The 21,403-nt window shown below is 33.8% G+C and overlaps 2 protein-coding genes across 4 annotated transcripts; one reads left to right on the top strand and one right to left on the bottom strand.

Moving 5' to 3' along the window:
* Positions 1-2,207: 2,207 nt before the first annotated feature.
* Positions 2,208-8,267, top strand: LOC8273779 (protein PAF1 homolog). Its single transcript, XM_002515918.4, has 12 exons — positions 2,208-3,641; positions 4,423-4,491; positions 5,240-5,347; positions 5,447-5,633; positions 5,717-5,793; positions 5,913-6,032; positions 6,534-6,639; positions 7,016-7,102; positions 7,237-7,305; positions 7,389-7,460; positions 7,590-7,733; positions 7,815-8,267. The coding sequence occupies exons 1-12, from the start codon at positions 2,806-2,808 to the stop codon at positions 7,956-7,958; spliced, it is 2,019 nt and encodes a 672-aa protein (XP_002515964.1). The 5' UTR covers positions 2,208-2,805; the 3' UTR covers positions 7,959-8,267.
* Positions 8,268-9,150: 883 nt separating this feature from the next.
* On the bottom strand, positions 9,151-21,011 carry LOC8273778 (MMS19 nucleotide excision repair protein homolog). 3 transcript variants are annotated; one of them, XM_015717374.3, is made up of 20 exons: positions 20,846-21,011; positions 20,452-20,514; positions 20,310-20,364; positions 19,883-19,980; positions 19,111-19,266; positions 18,915-18,974; positions 17,756-17,944; positions 17,070-17,123; positions 16,245-16,331; positions 15,407-16,127; positions 14,360-14,739; positions 13,975-14,048; positions 13,065-13,170; positions 11,994-12,898; positions 10,910-10,985; positions 10,713-10,824; positions 10,545-10,621; positions 10,082-10,162; positions 9,635-9,714; positions 9,151-9,537 (listed from the first exon to the last, which is right to left on the bottom strand). In XM_015717374.3, the coding sequence occupies exons 1-20, from the start codon at positions 20,915-20,917 to the stop codon at positions 9,504-9,506; spliced, it is 3,480 nt and encodes a 1,159-aa protein (XP_015572860.1). In that variant the 5' UTR covers positions 20,918-21,011; the 3' UTR covers positions 9,151-9,503. The 3 variants fall into 3 exon arrangements, with proteins under 3 accessions (XP_015572860.1, XP_048234609.1, XP_048234610.1); XM_048378652.1 differs by lacking the exons at positions 20,452-20,514; positions 20,846-21,011 and having other exon boundaries at positions 19,111-19,262; XM_048378653.1 differs by lacking the exons at positions 20,452-20,514; positions 20,846-21,011 and having other exon boundaries at positions 19,111-19,286; positions 20,310-20,352.
* Positions 21,012-21,403: the final 392 nt, after the last annotated feature.

Genomic DNA, 21,403 nt, shown 5'->3' with positions numbered 1-21,403 from the left:
AAAACAATCGATTATTTCAGTCAAACTGAATTTTTTGATATTAGTCAAAACGAACCGATATAATTTTAAATTTAAAGAAATTTAAACCGAATAAATTGAATTTACAAAAGAAATTAACCAAACCGAGCTAAATAAAACCGGCTTGTTTTGGTTTGGTTTTCAGGTTTTTTTTTTTAGTATTTTGCTCACCTCCCCACTTGTGTGGAAAATAAAATAAAATTCCGGCGTAATATTGGGCCTAAACTAATTCGGACAAAGCATTTTCCCAAACTTCTCCTCTCTGATTCCACTCCTTTACACATAATTGCTGTTTAAATAAAGGGGCCGGACCTGAAACTATTAACAAATGCCGAATTTACATGGATTTAGAAGTCCGTACCAAAAACAGATCGGACTTCAAAACAATGAGTTTTCAGCCCGCCCACATATGTTTTTGTTTTCACTTTTGGTCCTTTTTCTTCTCCTGTTGCTTTTACCATTTAAGGATGTCTCTTTCTCGAATTCATCTAAACTATAATAGAGATAGTTACACTTAAAAACTTTTTTATAATTATTTTATATAAAAATAAATTTTATGTAATTATAAAAGTATTAATTCTAACTTGAATCCGTAATAAGTTATAATTTTTAAAATTTTATCTTAAAAAGTTTTCTCTATATAATATATTAATTATGCTATATGAAAGGTTTAAAGAAAAATAAAATATTCATATAATGTAATTTGTTCAATGATTTAATCTTTGGAGTTATTATATCTTTAAATTTATCCGTGCATGAACAACTTTTTCTTCTTTTAAATTGAAATGTTTTCAAAATTATCCATCTCTTTTATAAATGTAATTTTTAAATTATATTATTTATTTATGTATATATTCGGTTTTCACATATTGGACTAACTAGTGATTAAAATAGCGCATGCTTTATTTTTATGCTACTTGTAATTGAAATAAATAAGTTAAATCAAATCTTTATGACTGTACAAATATAAAATTATAACTTTCTCATAACAATAAAATTAATTTAGTCTGAAAAATATAAATGTAGAAAATATTTATTATATATCTTTATATTTATTAGAAAAAAATTAAATTTAAAATTTTATTTAAATTAAAATATATACATAAATACTATTATAAAAACAAAAATAAAAATGATAAGAGGTAAATAGAGAATCTCAACTAACTCTTTTCAAAAAGAAAAGTAGTTTGACTTAGTTACGTTTAATGATTTGGATTTCTGTTCACAGCTGATATCCTTATCAACTTTGTCGTAAACATTTAATGATTTGGATCTTAAATACCATCTTTAGCATCCATTTCATTTAATTCATGGGATTTTCCTTTGAGCCTTTTAGCCACTGGTTTTATCATGTTGTGTGCTATCCTTATCATGACTGGCTGTTACAAAATTTCAAAAATGACTACCATTAGTCAACAGATTTACTTGCCAATACTTTGTAACATTACTTATTGTGGGTTAAATAGTTATTTGGATACTCCTTTAGAAAATTGTTGAATGGGTACCATTTCTTTTATCATAATGTTATTTAGGTACTATTTTATCATAATTGCCAAATAACTAAAAAGTATCCCTATCAAAAAATAAATAAAATTCTCAGAACTTGATTATTTATTTATTGAGATATAAATCTTTCTTAATATTTTATATTATTTTATAGATTCTTTTTACATATATATTTAATTATAACAATAGTATTCAACTTATATAACTTATGTGTATTAATTGACTATTGAATAAGTGAGTTTTAATTAAATATTATAAGTTTAAAAATTAATTATATTTTAAATACTACATACATTAATAAATTAATAATTTATTTAAATTTTTATATAATATTTTAAATTAGATTCTTAATATTATATTAACTAATGTAGTATTTATATTATAATAATTTTTATATTATATTATATTTAATAAAATTTTAGAATACTAATGTTTTTAAATTATTATTCTAAGAAATATAATAAACTATTATAAATTATTAAAAATTTAGTTAAGTTTTATTTATAAATGTTTTCCTGTATTATTAATTAAAATAAAATAACAGCACTGGTGATGCATTTAATTCAAAAGGAAATTTTAGGAAATAAAACTAAATTAAAAGGAAAAAAGGAAACAAAATCTAGTAGATTTTGATGACTAGCATTTGCATGCTAAGTAAAAACCCAAAAAAGGAAAAAGAAAAGAAAAAGGAAATTACAACAATGAGTTAGCCGAGATTTCCCGATATATTTCATAAAACTTATTAAAAATCCAGAATTGCATTATATTCAATCAGAAATTGAAATCTGTAAAAGAATCTAAAGCACGCAGATTTGTGTGCTCAGTCTCTCTTTCTCTATGTATATATACATGTATAAATACATGCAAATCTCATTAGATAACCTATCACCCGAATCTTTCTTTGTAATCTTAAATCTATTCAAAAGCTTCAATTTTTATGGTTCAATTAGGGTTTCTCTAGCTTCTTGCTAAAGATTTAGAGTGTGAATTTTCTCTAGTCTCTGCTACTACTGCTGAAGCTAGCTAATGGCTGCAAAAGGGTAGTGTGAATTCAGCTCTTTCTGTTTTCTTTTGTTTAGCTAGGTTCCAGCTCTGTTATTTTGCAAAATCAAGAATTGGGTATAGAAAAAACTTCTATTTGTTGTCATTGGGTTTCTTTGATTAGTTTTGCAAGAAAAAAGCTCAATAAAGAAAACCCGGAATTGAGCAATTGAGTTATCTGTCTATATAGGAATTAAAAATTAGATTTTTAATTTTGAGGTTTTTGCGTTCCGGTCTACAATGGCCTCTTATAGGCAGTTTCCTTCACAATCCACACTACCACCACCACCACCACCACCACCACCACAACAGCAGCAGCAGCAGCAAAGACCTAATCAATACAATCAAATGCAAATTCCTAACCAGCAAAAATTCTCACAACATTATCCTCCACCACCACCACCGCCACCTCACCAACAATATCCATATCAACAACCACCTCCACCACCACCACCAGACTCATCATATCCACCTCCACCTCCACCTCCACCAGCATCAGGAGGATACTACCCTTCATCACAGTATCCTCCTCTGCATGGTCATCAACCATTGCAACAACCAATGCAGCCACCTCCTCCACCACCTCCTTCATCTCCTCCACCCAGCTCTTCAATGCCGCCACCACCACCACCACCACCAAGTTCCCCACCACCACCACCTCCTCCTAAGGAAAGTGGAGGTGAAAGAGATAAAGGAATGTCTAGAGAAAGGAGAGAACTTGGAAATTCAAATCATGGTGATGTTTCTAGACATGAGCAGCAGCATAGGCCACCAGCTCCACCACCTGGTGGGAAGAAGGTGAGTGGTCCACCATCAGGGAGAGTGGAGACTGAGGAGGAAAGGAGGTTGAGGAAGAAAAGGGAGTTTGAGAAGCATAGACAAGAAGAGAAGCATAGGCAACAAGTAAAAGAATCTCAGAATTCAATTTTGCAAAAGACCCAGATGCTATCTGCTCAAAAGGGGCATGGTTCCATTGTTGGGTCAAGAATGGGGGATAGGAGAGCCCCTCCATTATTGGGTGGGGAGAGGATTGAAAATAGGTTGAAGAAGCCAACAACTTTCTTGTGCAAATTGAAGTGAGTATTTTGACATTAAATTCTTGCTTACACAACATTCACTTATATAGAAACATACAAATTAGCTGTCAATCGTGAACAGTTATTCTGTTTATGTTCTTTCCATGCAAACAGCAAAAGAATTTTTTCCAGTGGCACCCAGCACCCTGCCTTAATGAGTTAATTTTAAATCAGGGTATAAGTGGCCTCTAACTAGTTTTGCTACTATTTAAACGTCGTCCTGCAGATCACTAGTATTAGCTTGATGCAGTGGCTTTAGGAGACTTGGTGTGAGAATGCATAATACTTTCACAATTTTTATTCTTTTTGTTCATATTAGGTATTGCCAAGATATGGATTTGGACTATTATGTCATGTAGGATAATGAACGTGCACTTTGCTTCTATTTGCTTTCTTTATGTTTCCACTTGATAGAACTAAATGAAGTGGAATTCTTTGAAACTGCTGCTTATATGTTGTGGTTGCTGTTGGATAATATCCAAAAAATGATGTGATGTGTGCATAAGTGGTGGTCTAAATTGGTATGTTCTCCTTATGAAATCTAAATCTTTGTCCAACAATTGTGCGAAAGAAAAACCCAAATTCACTAATGCTTTTGTTGATTACTGAATCTTATATGTGTTTTTCATTTGGTTTCTATTGTATTATAGTTTTGTCTATGTGATCTATTGGTAGGCGAGTAATATTCTGGTTAGAAATGGCATTCTTACATCTCTTATAAAGTGCTTTGCTCACTTATTTTCAATACTGATACTAACTTTTATCTGTTCACTTTCTGAAGATTCCGTAATGAACTTCCTGATCCAAGTGCGCAACCAAAGCTTATGACTATGAAGAGGGATAAAGATAGGTACGTACATGTAGTATGTTCCTTTTATGGTGTGGATGCACCTTTTCAACTTTAGTAACTTTTTTTGACTATAGGTATTTATACTGCCATCTGAATAGGGATGTTGTATCTAACTGCAATGCATTTTAGTGATGGAGGAATGGATCTTTTGTAGTGAATTAAGTGAAAATCAATTGTTGGCGCAGGGATTAAGTATACTGTTCATAATGTTAAACTGAATATTCCAAAAGCAAACAAGTAAAGTGCACCTCAATCATAAGTTGACAAAGTTTTCACATCTGTTTGTAAAAGGCATTCCAGTTAAACAGATGCCAAAAGGAAGGAAATTGAATATGAGATTTCTACTTTATATGAGACCTGAACTAGGTGATAATTGTTGCATATGATAGTTCACCACTGTTAGAAACAAATATAGTGCAACTGAATACTGTACATTTGTGGCAAGACAAATTGTTGGGGATAATAATATGCATCTAATTGACTTCTAGAAGACTTGAAGTATTAATGTGGTGCTGTTATATAAAATCATGAAAGATTAATACATTTCATAGGAATAATAGTTTAATTTATTTTCAATGATATCTTTCACATATCTAGAATAAAAATTTTGTTTAGTGAAGCTGATTCTCTGATCTTTTGACGTCATATTATTTGAAATGAAAGATTTGTTCTTGTGATAGGCTCAGATCAGATGTCAGCTCTACTTCCATTATAAAGCTATTATCATTTATGCGTACTTCTGTTGCAGGTTTACAAAATACACAATCACATCATTGGAGAAAATGTATAAACCCCAGCTGTTCGTGGAGCCAGATCTTGGGATACCTCTGGACCTACTAGATCTCAGCGTATACAAGTATTGTGTTTTTGCATCTATAACTTTCTGCTTTCTCTATTTTCTTCCTGACTTGTTTATACAACATGACAACCCTAAATATCTTTTTTTCTCTCTTAGTCGTCCTCCTGCTAGTGAGAGGCCACCTCTTGATCCAGAGGATGAGGAATTATTGCGTGATGATGAAGCGGTTACCCCTGTAAAAAGGGAAGGGTTAAAAATAAAAGAGCGCCCCACTGATAAAGGTGTCTCTTGGCTGGTCAAAACACAGTATATATCCTCTCTAAGCACGGACTCAACCAAACAGGTACTTTTCTTTTGGTTGCTTACTGTTCTATTATCTGCTTTTGCAAATTGCTGGTTGTAACCACATGCATTCAAATTTTGCAGTCTATGACTGAAAAGCAAGCTAAAGAACTGCGAGAAAGGAAAGGAGGCCATAACCTTTTGAAGAATCTCAATAATAGGTTTTTGCTATTTGAAGTTGACCTAATTTTTGAAGAAAATGAAAGAAAGGAAAAATATTGCTCATATTTTGTTCCTTTTCTTTTCAAAAAAAGTTTCTAAGAATTTTTAAACTTTTCAGGGAGAGTCAAATCAAGGAAATCGAAGCATCATTTGAGGCATGCAAGCTAACTCCTGTCCATGCAACCAACAAAAATCTTAAGCCTGTTGAGATTCTGCCTCTGATACCTGATTTTGATCGGTAAGGTTTTAATGCTTTTATACTGTGATTCAGCAGAACTATTTGTGCATCTCTTCCTGACAAACTGAAATACTTTAAATGCAATAGACAAGTTTTTGGAAGTAGCAGAAATGTTCTTCAGATATGTCTGTTTGACAATTCTTCACTTATTCCTTCTCTAAACATGGATCCATTCTGATGGAACCACTCAATTATATTAAGATAGGAACCTATCAGATTCGGAGTGGTTGATTGATAGGTCACTGTCTTTCTAATCTCATTGCTTAGGTTGTACTGGGGTTAAAAAACTATGCACGACGTATGTGCATCAAGCAAGAATTTATTGCTGGTTTTGTTTCTCAGTATCATTCCAAGGCATTTCTGAGATGAAAATTTTGAATCTCCTGATGAAGGCCAACTGCTGGCCTAATTAAAGCATATAACTACAGAATAGTGTATTATGGTGCATCCCAGCATTTCCATGTCAAACTTTGACTTGATATTATAATGCTATTGCACCAGGTATGAAGATAAATTTGTTACTGTGGCATTTGATAATGCTCCTACAGCTGATTCAGAAATCTACAGCAAGTTGGATTCATCTGTTCGTGAGGCCTGTGAATCACGGGTAAGTTAAATAAGTAGGTGTGCTGCACATATGCAGCAAAATCATAGTCAAATCCAAAATAAGACTGCTAGCATACTTGAAGGTTTATTTTGTATTGGCTAGGATCATTATTTGCTAGGATCAAGAAGTCAGATTGCTAGTTCAAGTTAAGAATTGGAGAAAGTGTTACAATGTAATTTTGATTAACCAATACAGGACCTTAATTCTATGAGCCTTCTTTGTAAAAATATACTTCTCATTATACTTCTCATTGACCCATGTAGTGTGTCATCACATCTGTAAAATGCTCATTCAAGTTAATTTTGGTACAGAATTATCCTTCTAATACTAATTTCAAGACCATGTTTTAAGTGCCTTTTTTTTGGTGTGGTTACAGGCTGTCATGAAAGCTTGTGTGGCAACAGGGTCTGATCCAGCTAACCCAGAAAAGTTTTTAGCATACATGGCCCCTTCTCCTAATGAGGTATAAAAATCTGATTTGAAATTTCAAACGTTATATTTGCTCATCTGTGCTGCAGTTTTGAAACTTGTTACATATGGTTCAGTGTATTAATTATATTATCACTGTTTTGTTTAATTTTTATCTTATTATGGCAGCTGTCAAAGGATATGTATGATGAAAATGAGGACATCTCATATAACTGGGTTCGTGAGTATCACTGGGATGTAAGTGCCTCGAACTTTTAACATCCCCTGGAAATCCAGTATTTAATGGGCTATTGACATTTTCTTATTGACACCCCAACCAGGTTCAAGGTGATGGTGGTAATGACCCAACAACATTCCTTGTTTCATTTGATGAAGATGCTGCTCGTTATGTGGTATGAATTTGAGCTGGAGCCTTTTTTCTTTTTGAACTGTTGCAGAAACCCAATCTCTTTGTCACCAATTGTGTGCATTTTATGGTTGATTAGTCAGTATGACTTCTACATTTTCTCATCTTTCTGCAGCCTCTTCCCACAAAGATCAACCTAAGAAAGAAGCGAGCCAGAGAGGGAAGATCTGGTGATGAGGTCGAACATTTTCCGGCTCCATCAAGCGTTACAGTAAGGAGGAGGCCAACTGCTGCTGCAAGGGAACTAAGGGATTCAGCGGTATGGTCGTGGAGGCATTTGTGTAATAATATTATTAATTGGATTAGGTCTCCTTGACTTTTGACTTGGTTATTCTTACAGGGAGCTTCAAGTTCAAGGGGTAATATCCTGGATTCAAGGATGGGAACAGGAGATGATGATGATGGCCTCGGAAGAGTGCATAGGGTTGCTCGAGATGATGATCTTGACCATTCAAGTGAAGCTGAAGATGACTTGTCTGAATGATTGGTCCTAAAATGCTGATGCTCTTATAGTTGGTGTGGCAGAAGACAGATAGGATTTCTTTTTTCATCTGGATGCTATAATAAACTGAGATAGAAATAATCCAATGTACATGCCAACCGTCCAAAATATACATGTTTTTCTTTTCTTTCTTTTCAGGTTATAGCTGGTTTTAGTCGATATAGATTTCCCATATACCATAAAAGGCAAAAAAAGGAATGAAGGTTAAAAGGAGTTGGACATGGGAGAGTTCTGTTTAGTTTTATGTAAACTTGTTACATTTAAGTTAATCTATGGAATAGTTTCTCCTTATCCCTGGCTTTCATTAAACATCTTGCATCATTTGGATATACTTGGTGCAGCAAATTGTCATCAAAGATCCTTTTAGTCTCTGTTTATATTGTGGATGGAGGCATTAATCGGGTGTTTGAGATTGGATCTTACAACTGCCAAATGGAACGCGATATTGGTTACAATCTTAAAATGCATGATGGTTCCTGAACCAGCCATGTAACAATTTTTTTGAAAAATTTTAAAATTAGATTTTGAGCTAAATAATGTCACATCATTTGAAGTTAATTAATTGTTAATATTTCCTTTTTTATATATATTTATTTAATTAATGTAGTTCATTTTTATTGGATGTGATCTTGATAGAGATAATCCATCTAAAAAATTTTCATATTCTTTTTGATACTTCTATTATCTAGTCAATATTATAGCTCAGAAAAAAAAAGAAAAAAAAACTCTTTCCGGGGAGATCATCTTGACATTGAAACCAGGCTCTATTTATTCTACATGTATAATCAATTTGTGCAATGCGTTGTCTGGTTAAAAAGCTAGGCAGTTTCTTTTCTTTTCAAAGTTATCACACCCTTCTAATATATGTATACTTTGGAGTTGTAAGCAAAAAGTTTTTTCTATTCGCTAAATCGCTACCTCTGTCCTTTCTTTTCAAAGACCCAACAATTGGCACATAATGTTGAGAACAATCTACTTTCAAAGTATTCTTCTGCTCCGGGGGCATAAGTAGTTGGCCAGAAAGCAAATGTATTTACAAATGGGTAGCACTAAAAAGTATGATATGCCTAACCAGTGTAAATGGCCTTTCGAGTTGAACTTCCTTTGGAGAATTAGGTCTTTAATCTTCAATAATTTGCAAAATCTGCTATTCCAAATGTACTATAACACATGGTTATGCTAACAAGGTAGAGATTTCTCTTAAAATTAAATTGACAGATCCCTTCAAATGTACTTCCATGCCAAATGTCTAGCACGCTAGCTGTCATAACCAATGAACAGGAACCTTTTTCTTTTTTGTTGGTCTCCCAAGAGAGAAATCAACATGTGGATTTTGTGCTACAAACAAGTTTCAAACTCTGTACATTTATAAGACCTTTAGAGTTTGATAGAAAAACTGCAGTGTTTTGGTATAGAGAATATTTACTGCGACATGGTGAGGAAAAACATAATCATGTCACCAGACTTGTTTTGCAGAGCACTTCGTAATGAAGACTCGACATAATTAATGCCCTATGCCTGCGATCTTCAGTAATGAAGACTTCTCGATGCAATTGATGCCCTATATTTGACAATCAAGAGAAATCATAAGATTCATAAATATGGAGTCTCATGGAGCCATTAAAAGTTAAAAAAGGATATATATCTAAAACACTGACCATGCTTGCCGGCACCTCACAGCTTCTTGACGAACAGCCCTCTTTGGATCATCCAGTGCTTTTGATATTGCTTGTAATACCTGAAGAAAGACGCATATTTCACCAATGCAAGGTAGACAAAAGCAGAGAAAAGCAACATCAGGTCCAAATAGACAAATGATGAGTTGATATACTGCAGCAAGGCTTTTGTCAAATTATCTGCCAACTCCAGCAGCCTATCGGCTCATAAGTGGCAGAAAGCAAGTTCAATTCCCCTGAGAAACTGCAGGAGCTTGTTCTGTAGAACAAGGTAGGGTCAATTTCTCAGAGGGAGCTTGTTCAATAAGACAGGGCAAGGGTCGGATTTGTCAGAATAAAGGGGAGAGCATATCCCTGTTCATCTTTCCAAACTGAGCAGCAGAAATATACATGTATTGAAGTGTTGATCAATAACTCAGTTCAACTAACCTGGATTCTCACAGGGTAGATCCTTGTGTGAGGCAGCTCTGACATGGCAACAAGACATTGAACTGCTGTCTCTCTAATAAGCTGAGAAGAATCATCAATAATTTGATTGTTCCCAGATATCAATAGAAAGCACTAGAATTTGAATGGTCATAAATAAAACAGTGGATCTATGAAAGAACATAAAGGCAGAACAACAGAAAGGTAAACAAAGATGGGCAGAAGTTGAAAGTACGAAATAAGCCACATGAAAAGTTAAGTCAAAAAACAAAAAGCTAAGAAGTGAATTCCCAAAGGATAATTATGGAGATGAGCTCACTAAAAATGAAGTTATAGTGAAAGAAAAGGTTGGAAGGCATTTGCAAGAAAGGAAAAAAAGAACTATGTTTAAATTGTTACAAAGCTAATTCATGTTAAGGGTAAAAGTCAGCAGAATAATAGAATTTTAACAGAAGGTCTCGTTTACCATCATATGAGGGTATGCAACAAGTTCAATAAGGCATTTAATGATAATGTGAGCATTCTCTATCACAGCTTCTTTTCCTGCATGCACAAGCAGTTAACAGGACATACATTAACTGAGGACAGAATCATCAAAGTTAAGTTGAATAGAGTGTGATAAGAGAAGTCTTACCATTCGTATCTGTCAATATTCCTGATAATACCAGCAAGAGACCATACATGATATCTTTATCCAAAACATCCTTGCCTAACAAGGTTAAGCCATCCAGCAACACTGGAACCAACTGAACGAAAGGTGACTGCAATAAGTTTATGCTTCCTTGATTTGAATTTTACATACTAGAAGTTCTAAGATGTGTCAAAACAAACCTTCTTTGCATCATTCGATATGACACTTAGCGGAGTGTCAGATATAACATGCGCAAAAGCTCGGTACAGCAATGATCTGAAATAACGAAACCATATTATTGATCAAGAAAGACTGGAACAGACTTCAACACTCCAAGACATGGTGTAGTATATAGACTTCCAAAGTACATGGGCTGGTAGACTAATCATGTTACATGCATATGCTCTGACACCATAACATTGTTCTGCCAACTACATCGGACATCATGCAGTGATAATTCTGCTTTAACACATAGATGATGTATGCAACCTATTGTTGTCTGTTGTCAGTGATTTCTACTTATTATTCAATATTACATTATTTTCCAACGAGATTTATAGATAATTTAGATAGCAACCTCCCATACATTTTCCTTCAGACTTCACTACCCACCACTGGCAACATAACTTGTACTCCTACTCCGAGTGATAGATGAACCATATAAAAGTAAAAACACATCAAATATTTAAGAAAACAGGAGCTGCAGGAATTAGAATGCTCTATCATTTCTGTATGCAAAGCACAGTTGGATCTGGATAATTCATGACAGCATCAAAAAAAATTCTCTGTAACTGAAGGAATGCTATAAATAGGTAAAGATGGAAAAAAATTACAAAATATAAATGCTAGGAGTGTAAATACAGTACAACAAGACATATCAAGAACAAAATGTGAACAATAGCACAGGCAGAGGCTTATTTCAAAATTCAGGAGTAGAAAGGAAAATAAACAATTCACAAGGACCTTTTTGACTCACAATTACTTTCTTTATACAATAACCCAACCAATATTTGAATGTCCCATAAAATAAAATTACAACAGTGTAACAGAGATCCCTCCCAAATGATAAGATGTAAAAGACAAACAGTAGGTAAAAAGAAGTCAATGCAATATAAACAGTGTGGTCTGTTTTTAGTTTGTCTACAAAAGACAATCTTTCCCTATAAATTGTGGCACCAACAATTGTTAACCATTCTATTGCACATCAATATCATTCACTCAACAACAAAATGCTAAGAGATGAACAGTAAGCTCAACAAGATAAATTCAAGAAACAGAACCTACTTTGAGAATGACGAATCAGATTTAGTTATCAAAGGGTAGAGGATAGGCATTATGCTCGAGAAAAACCGTTGTTTGTAAAGTGGTCGTACTATTGCATGATATTTGCGGTTCAGACAAAGTTCAGAATCACTCATAAGAATTTGAAATGCATCTGAAGCAGATTTCATCACAGATTGTTGCATATCTTGCTCGCCATTGTTTTCTAATGAACCATGTTTCAATGGCGAAGCACCAATTTCACCATCTGATAGTAAGCAATTGAGGAAAACCATTGTTATGTCCTTAACCTTTTCGTGACCACGCATAAGCAAACCCTTCCCAATCCATGCTAGTCCAACTATAGCAGGAATTTTAATCCATGCAAGGTTTGGAGCATCAAGGCATAACTTAATGAGATCCATCTCATCCCCATTTCTCGTTCGATCAAATCTCCCAGAGGAACCATTGCCAAAAGAACATAACAAATTTATGCTAAAAATTATATCCATTGCTTCTTCAATGGTACAATCACCAGAAATACAAGCATCATTGGACTTCTGATCCAATTTGTTAACCAGAGAACCCAATGCTTCAGCCGTAGTAACATGGCCCTTGAGGAGAGCTGTTATAAATAAATGCAACACTATTCTTGTATTCGGAATGTGTGTTTGGGGACGCAATGCTATAATCACTGACGCAAACAAAGAATGGATCCATTCATCTCTACTGGACAACCTGTCCATTTGCTGAATAGCCCTAAAACATTCCAGCTGCACTGAATTTTCAGACAAGGACTCCTTCAGAGGTAAAAAAGTGCTTGATGAGAGTACGCCATAAGCTTTATAAATTATTACATTCTGGCTTTCAACCGAACAGAATGCAACAGCATCCTTCATAACCTTCATTATTGCATCAAGAAGTGATTCCTGATAATGAGATAATAGTTGCTATCACCACTTAATCCGACTACACAAAATTCCACTTTAAATTAGAATCTTTCATTTATACTGAAAGCTTATGGTGTAAAAATAATGATCAAAATGAAAATTTTTAGGGGTCTCTGAAGTCAGCTCAAGTATCAGTGATACTTACTTTTCCATGGAATGCAACAGTGAAAGCGTTGAAATTTTCAATTTGGTTCCATAAGTTCACCACAAATTGCATCAAAACTTCCTCAAAACCTTCAGTCTTCTGGATCCTGAACCAATTCAAATTAACAGGAGATAAGTATGTTAAATCATTCCCTTTCATCCCAATTCCCAGCCCCCAAAACGGAGAAGGAAGAGAAGAAGAAAAGAAAAAGGTCAACATAATGTAAAACCAGAAGTACTAGCTCTTACGAAAAACTAGAGAACCTATTTTTCCTCCTCAGTTATCTAAATAATTTTTCATCGGAAAGCTAGTGAAGTAATAATGATTTTCAGAGAGACAGTCCCATCTAGATCATTATAAGAAATAAGATCTGCATTAAAGATAAAGAAAATGATGTCTAATTACAGAAAATTGAATTGACTTGAAACATAATAAAAGTTCTGTGGTTGAAATTATAAAAAGACTTGAGTATTTTTTTCATAAACTTTTTAAACCCCAAAACAAAAAGACAATCCAAAAAACAAAAAGAAGATTTACAAATACAGTTAGAATGTTACATAATTGCATGAGAATGGAGGGCTTTCTTCCACCCTCTTTAGAGTACAAGTGACTTTATGTGCACAAACAACCATAGACCCTTAAACAAATTGGAAATACTAGTTATGAATGATGCTTAGATCACATAATTCCTTGCAGTCGTGTACTTGCTGGATATGCAGTGTGAAACTTGCAACACAATAAACCATATGCAACAAAGAGAAATGTGCATGAGAATCCAGATAACCTGAAAGACATAAAACGTACTGCAACTCAAGTATAATAAATACAGGCCTGAAAGATATAAAACATACTGCAACTCAAGTATAATAAATACAGGTAATAAATAGGAAGACTCAAGGTAGCTGGATACCATGGAAGCAACTCATCAGAATAACATTCCAAAAGCTGAAGTAAGATCTTTGCTGACTTTAGATTTCCCTGGACCTATACAAGAAGAATAAAAATTAGATATTAAAATTAGTCCGGAAAGAGGAAAATAAACTAATAAGGTGAAAAGAACTCATTAAGTTTATTCAGTAACTAAAGGTGCTATTTTGAGCGAATTTCTTGATAGTGCTAAATAATGGACATTTTCAACATGAAATGCACATTTGAAAAGAATATTAAAAGCATCAAAGGAAGAATTTGTTCCATTATTATCTTCTTTCAGTGGGAACATTCCCTAAGCTCTTGCAAGATTAACAGTTAACAAGACAAGAATACAGAACATAGATTTTTTTTTTTATCATGCATACATAAATTTCAGCTAGATTGGCACGTATAGCTTCTTCCAGCCCTAGAAAAACTTTCAGCATATACTTTTGCCCACTCATGCCGATGCTAGAGATGGCAGTCAATTTGAGTGACCACGGCATACTAAAATCAGGAGATGATGCCAACAAAATCATCTTGCCAACTACTATATCCACATAGCTCATTTCCTTATCAGACTCATTGCATCCATGAACAAATGAGCCAATTTGCACTAGTGCCTTCAATGCCTGATTCCACAACAGTGTCTTATTGAAGTCCACAGTGATGATTGATAAAAATGTCATCAAGATATTGTCAAATGTCAACTTTGATAGAAACAAATAGCCCCCAGGGAATGTTGCCAGAATCTGCAAACCCTTCACTGCATATCAATTCAAAAGTTAAAAAGCAATATAATCGAAATTCTGATAATCGATTCTCATTATAAAAGCAACATATTTGTTTTAACAGTCAAAATGAAATTGAGGAAAAGAGTATGAAAAGAATGTCAACATGAAAACAAGCACATTTTTACACAATTTTTTTTTTTGTATTCCTGAACTCTTGGTATATCAAGCAACTGTAGCATGCCAGATATACATCATGCAGAACCAATTGAATGCCAGAGCTGGGGAATGCCTGTGTCCAGCCCAGATAACATGCATGTTCTCCCTCTGAAAATAACAAGGCATCAGTTGAGAGATACTTGCCAAAACATTAATTTTAACCGCCAGTAGATGTGCATGCGGACTACATACAGACACACTCCAAGACAACTTAAAGGTTCTTTATGACTTGAGTTAGATGCCAAAGCAATTAGGAAACAGAGAGGTAATAGTTTAAAAATTTTGTGCCATTGTTCATTTACCCATAATTTTCCTAACCTCACTTTTATTTTTTCATCCAAAGAAAGCCAAACACATGCATGCAAGATGTAATATGTCTACAGCTGCAAAACCAAGGGTGTGAGGACTTAATTGTTGGCTTGCTTGCCTGGTTTATGGGCTATAACATCCAAAATTCCTTGTATTTTATTGTGAAATATTTACCTCCAAGATACATATCTACATCTTGAGCAGGTCCACTGGTAGATGTCGCCAAAGCAGCACTGAAGGTTTCAGTTAAAGAAGTAGAAAAGCGCTGAAGCAAGCAGCAATATGTCTCATTTGTAGATATACATTGTGATGCGAGATTATCAGAACTTGTGCTCAAATCTCTGCATGCTCCAAGAAGTTTGATGCTGAGATAAAAAGATCCATAATTCGGTTGTTTGGCTTTTACGCAATTTTCATTGGAATGGCAAGCCCCAGATGTGTTTTCAACTAAAATACCCAGAGCCTCCATCAGGCGGGGAAAGTAACTCTCAAATATTCTATTGCAGGAGGAAACAGAAACTTTTGCACAAACATAAAGGATACGACCAACCATGTGCAGTTTCTGCTTGCTTTGCAAGGAAATTTCATTGTAGCTCTTATAGCTGGTGATGGTGTTGAAAATCATCTTAACCTCTTCATCACTAATAATCATACTTAGAAAGAAATTGTTGTTTTGTACAATAAGATTCTCCAATAGTAACAGAGCTTCTGTTGCTATTTCATTCTTCTCAGAACCTGGAGAATCTACTGATTCCAAATCAGAGGATAGCATAGGCTCTTCTCCTGAACTATATATTGCATCTTTCAATGAAGACCAAATAGCTCCAGCATGTTCTGCTATTCTGTCTGCCCTAAACTTCAACGTACAGTAGCTGAGATACTTCAAAGAATCAACCTAGTAGTGCACAGAATCACCATTCAGCTTGACTAACACTAGAAAGGCACAATCATTTGGCATACAAGTGATGCTCGCTGCAAAAGTACCAATGAACAGAAATCAACTAGAATTTACCTTTGCAGTTGGCAAGGAAGAGGAAAGCTTCTCCAGAAGCAAAGGCATGGCAAATGGCTCAAAAAGAGGTGTAGAAGAAAATGCAAGCTGTGAACGAAAAATAAATGAAACATATTCAAGCTTCAACTTGTTATATTCAAAGTCACAGCCAACACGGATTCTGGTAGTTCATGCATGACCTAATGTATAAGACTCTAAATACAGTCTAAAAAGCCAGTGGATTAAAATTGAATCAGCCTTTTAAGGGCCAAAATGTCATCATCATAACACATCAAGAACCAATTTTATTCTGAGATTCTTCCTCAGGATTCCATATCGACATAAGTTCCAGGAAAATGATTAGACATCAATTACTAATAAGCAATTTCCATATTCCATGTATCCTTTGCTTACAGCATTATTAATCTACAAGGTACATATCATCTTCTAAGAAAACACAAGATTCCCAACAAAACTGTATAGCTTCAACTAAAAAGAAAGTTCTAAGCAGAACCCCCAAAAATGAGGAAGGCATGAACTACATTGTTTACCCAATTTCAAATTATACATTGTGAAAGTAAAAAATTACCCAGAGATCATATATTACCAGCAATCCTTGCACAAAACTATAGCATGAAACATAAAACGGGTAATAAAAAACACTGAGAAATGCCTAGAGAAGCTCTACCTATAAGTAAAAATTGTAACTAAGTTCAACTCTAGAAGAAAACATAAACATTTAACAAAAATCACAAAAGAAGCGCTGCACGGTAGTAAAAATTGCAAAACAGTGTCTACATATTAATCTCCTTCAAGGTAGCAAGGGTTTCAAATGATATTACATACCATTAATGCCCTTGAGAGGTCATCCCTTTTCACATCAACATCTTCAGCTTTTGGCTGGAAGAGAAAGAAGAAAGAAAACAGTGCATATGATAAATCAATGACATGCAAGAACCAAAAAAAACATGGAATATAATGAAACAAAGAAAATTTTTAGTCTAAAATGCGAATCATCAAAATTAAAATCAGAGCAACTAGAAGGGGCATAAACAATTTCTAACAATGCTCATAGATTAACAATGGTCCCAAGGCATCAATCTATCATAATAATATACAAATATATATATATATATGTATTAGCAATTTTTTCTTTTCATTTTCCCCCTTGTCTTTGGATAATTACAGGAACAAAATAAATAGAATTCTAAGCGTCTTGTTAATTTAGTCTCTTTTAAGAGTAAGGCTATCAATATACAATGGCTTATCCCACCGCGAAAAGAAAAAAAAAAAAAGAAAGAAAACGAAGAATAAATCATCCAAGAAAAAAAAACTGTTTAAACAAGCATTGCTTGTCACTTACAAGGAAAGGCTTAAAATAACAGATTTAAAATCAGTTAATAGACATCTTCATTCTAATAAGTACATGACTGAGAATTTTGTAATTTTGGAAAGCATTAAAATTAAGGCTTAGACAAATGCACACTGCACATACAATCCAAGTACGGACGAACAGGATGCACCGAACTTACATGTGTAAAATGAATGGGGAAGTAACAGCCCAAAATACTAAATATGTCACCAGCAAAACTTGAAAATGGACCACTAGGATCTGGAAATAGTTTCCCCAGCACCTCCACAATGTGAAACGTTAGCATCAAACACTGAGGGTCCTTTTCTCCGTCTATAGCTTCACAGATTCCATAAATAAGGTCCTCGCCCTAAGAGAGAATTTTATTTTTTTTTAAGAAAAGTAAACATCAGGGTATCAAAAGGAAAGAACATAATGAAAGCATCAATTCAATATTGACAAAACATAGGGATAGAGAGAGAAAAAAAGAAAGAAACAAATAATTGAGTGGCTCAACTCACAAGCAAATAGAGCAAAGTTGTAGTTAGTCAAGTCCATTAGTAGAATGACACCAGCAACAATTCTAAATTTGAGAATCTAAAGACACGCTGAGAACTAACAAGAGACTACACAACTTTACAGAATGGTATTTCCAAGTTCACTAAGAGACAGTTTAGCATAACTTTTCAGAGAATGGCTTTTGATATTTTTTTTCTTTAGCTTTTTCAAAACCGTGGTTCGGGAGAAGCTGGATTTTCTAGTTTATACCAAATCAGGGTCTTAAAAAAGCAGCCTCTGAAATTAAAAAAAAAAAAAAGTAAATAGAAAAACCAAAAGCTGATTCGGACAAGGCGTACTAAAATGGGCTTAAATCTAAATCTAAATCTCATTCTGCTCCAGGTTTCTAAAAAACTACAATGAAAAGCAGGACCTTTTATTGCATGTACAGTGTGGATATGTAGAAAGAGAGCTTCAAAGTAATTTGGAAACAATATTGGCTTAAAGTTATATCCGCATATATTCTCCAAACACGCATGTTTGTTTTATGGTTATTCTTTACAATACATCTTGCATTTTTTGTCCTGCACAGCCTTGTGGTGCTATAAAGATGTCAATTTAAACTCCAGCAAAATCATACGTTCAGTTCTTCAGGATTTTCCTGAACACTCTCCAACCCTCTAAAGATTGCTGAGATGGTTCAGGACACAGCATACAATCTCTCTCTTGTATACACGTGTTCTCTACTTCCATTATGTAAACAAGCATATGCAGATACTGAATAGACAGAAGCCAATCTCTTGGAAAAATGAGTTGAGGAAGACCAAGACCAAGAGTAATACCAGGGAAGCAACTGCAGCAGGACAATTTTCTAGTAGGCATTCCAAAAGTTCAAAGCACAGCTGCAAGATGAATTTAAAGATAATTTACCAGGAAGTTGGCTTGAAAATAATTGCATAAGAATTTTCCCAAAGCTGAATTTTCTCCTAATATTAATGTTTCTTTCAGAACTAACATTGAGAAGGTGAACATACAAACCTTCCTGTCGTATTGCGCTAGAGACTGCACCTGCAAATTCTGTAAATAAGACTCAGCAACAACTTTTGCATCAATGCCAGTGATAATGCCATTACTTCTCCTCCTTATCAGTGCCAAACAACCAACAAGTGCACCACGTAAAGCTCTCCAATCTGCCTGATTAAGTGCAATATCATCTATATAATTTGGATGCAATTTAATAAATAATTAGCACTAGATTACTAGGATTAAAATAAAGAAAAAGCATTAGACCATAGCCCCATTTCATTCAGTGTATTGGTTATGTTTCTAATCAAAAGGAAAAAAAATTATTTCCCAGTTCTGACCATAAAACACAAATCTACCACTATATAACTTCCTTAGGTAGCAGATTATAATTTTTGAAAACCCTACAAGCAGTGGGGTGCTGACCATCTCTAGCAATTAGTAATCATAGTAGCACCAAAAATACATCTTTTAAGTGGCGACAAAGAGCAACAATCTTCAAATAAGATGATTGGCAAAATTCCACAACTCCTCAAGGTTGTAAAGGTATACAAGCCTCTAGATGCACCCAAATCCAAGGTGCATATTCTTCTAAATTTCTCCAATGGAATCCCAATTAACATTTAAAGATGTTATAAGACAAAAATCAGAAAATTACATTACTAAAATAGGGCCTTCAGTGTTATCCTGAACCACATGATTAGAAAAGAGAAAATAGTAACATAGAAGAAGAAACAAAAACAGTAAATGAATTGTTATGTTTTATAAATAAAAAAGCCAAACTCACCAATCGCTCTGTGAAGAATGCTATCAAGCTATGTATAGTCGTATTGTCTAGTGGCTTTGATGAAAGATGGCTAAGAGCTTCTCCAAGCAAAAGAATTCCTAAGAAGGAAACCCTTATATGAGGTTCGAAATAAAGTATTTCCATTTTCTTTATATTCCCAACAAAAAGTAACTAGAGTCACAAATAAAAGTTTCTTAAACCATTATTTCAGTAAGAAAAATTGGCGGAATTAAATTATCCATGACCTAAAAATGATTGCAGAACTTTATTAAAATGAGACAATGCAGTCGTTCAATCTGTAAGCTCATAATTTAAGTGAGAAACAATTGTAAAACAAGATTTACTTATTTGTAATATTTTCATTTCAATTCATTTACACAACCTATCAATATCCAATTTACATACTCATAAAATAAAGAGAAGGTACCTCTTGCACGTATTATATCGTCTGTTGTAGTCAAATACATCTCCATTTCCTTAACCTAAATTTCAAAATGACATTAAACTAATATCCAGCTAAAAATTGCAGTTTAAGCAGAAACATTAAAAGATTAAGTAATGAAGCATACCAATGATCCTATAGTTACTGCATCATTCTTCAAAAGCAAAACAATCGCGTCCAAACTTGCAGCCTGTATTTAATAAATACACAAATTAAATTTGAATCAGAAATAGCCTGAAAGTTTCGCATTCACACAAACATACATTACAAAATTCCGTTTTTATTTTTATTTTTTTAAAGTCAACTAGACAATGTAGCAACATTGAACAATTAACAGTAAACAGATAAACAAAAACAATATCAAGTAAATCAAAATTACAGCAGCATTTACTGTGATTGACAAGTAAATCAATCAATTTTCTGGTTTAAAAGCAATAATTTAGGAAACCGTTTAAGGAATTGAAAATTTAAATAGAATTCAAATTTAGTGATGCATAAGAGGAGGAGAAGAAGCGTCGAACCTGCTGAGACAGAGAGCGAGACGCGTCAACGTACGATTCAATATACTGAGTCAGTTGAGTTGGCTCTGCCATTGTTTTGTGAAGAAACACAGAGAGTTTAGGGTTTTAGGAGGTTTCCAGAAAAGAAAGGGTTTTAACCGTTAATAAGTGACTTTATAGTTTAGCTTTATAATAACATAAGCAGACAGCGAAAGGTTTTGAATTTCTAAATTAAATATCAATAGCTTTTTTTCAATTTGTAGCATTTTCTCATCCGTTATTGTAACTTCCCCTTTTTGGCCCCATTTTCAATTATTTTACTTTTACACCACAAATTACTACACAAATGAAATATCAGATTGTGGAATTGAGAAAATTTGTTGCATATCTCCTTAGTCCTTAATAAAAAAGAATTTAGAAAATTCTTAATTAATATGAAAAATTTAAAAATTCTTATCTACTGTTTATAAACCGATAAATAATTGATATAATTATTAATTTAAATAATAATAAAAATATCAATCATCTAATATTAAAATAATTTAAATTTTCCTATTTATTTAACTTATTCTTTTTATA

The sequence above is a fragment of the Ricinus communis genome, chromosome 8, assembly GCF_019578655.1.
Source record: "Ricinus communis isolate WT05 ecotype wild-type chromosome 8, ASM1957865v1, whole genome shotgun sequence".
Taxonomy (NCBI): Eukaryota; Viridiplantae; Streptophyta; class Magnoliopsida; order Malpighiales; family Euphorbiaceae; genus Ricinus; species Ricinus communis.
Note: the sequence above shows the minus strand (reverse complement) of the source record. Positions and strands in the feature narration are given on the sequence as shown.

Excerpts from the sequence above, each read along its gene's own strand:
- LOC8273779 (XM_002515918.4), top strand. The coding sequence starts at position 2,806 with ATGGCCTCTTATAGGCAGTTTCCTTCACAATCCACACTACCACCACCA. Across the intron at positions 7,103-7,236 it reads TGGCCCCTTCTCCTAATGAG|CTGTCAAAGGATATGTATGA; the intron begins GTATAAAAATCT and ends TTATTATGGCAG. Across the intron at positions 7,734-7,814 it reads GGGAACTAAGGGATTCAGCG|GGAGCTTCAAGTTCAAGGGG; the intron begins GTATGGTCGTGG and ends TTATTCTTACAG.
- LOC8273778 (XM_015717374.3), bottom strand. The coding sequence starts at position 20,917 with ATGGCAGAGCCAACTCAACTGACTCAGTATATTGAATCGTACGTTGAC. Across the intron at positions 14,740-15,406 it reads TGTAGATATGTATCTTGGAG|TGAAGGGTTTGCAGATTCTG; the intron begins GTAAATATTTCA and ends ATTGATATGCAG. Across the intron at positions 10,163-10,544 it reads TTGCATACCCTCATATGATG|CTTATTAGAGAGACAGCAGT; the intron begins GTAAACGAGACC and ends GATTCTTCTCAG.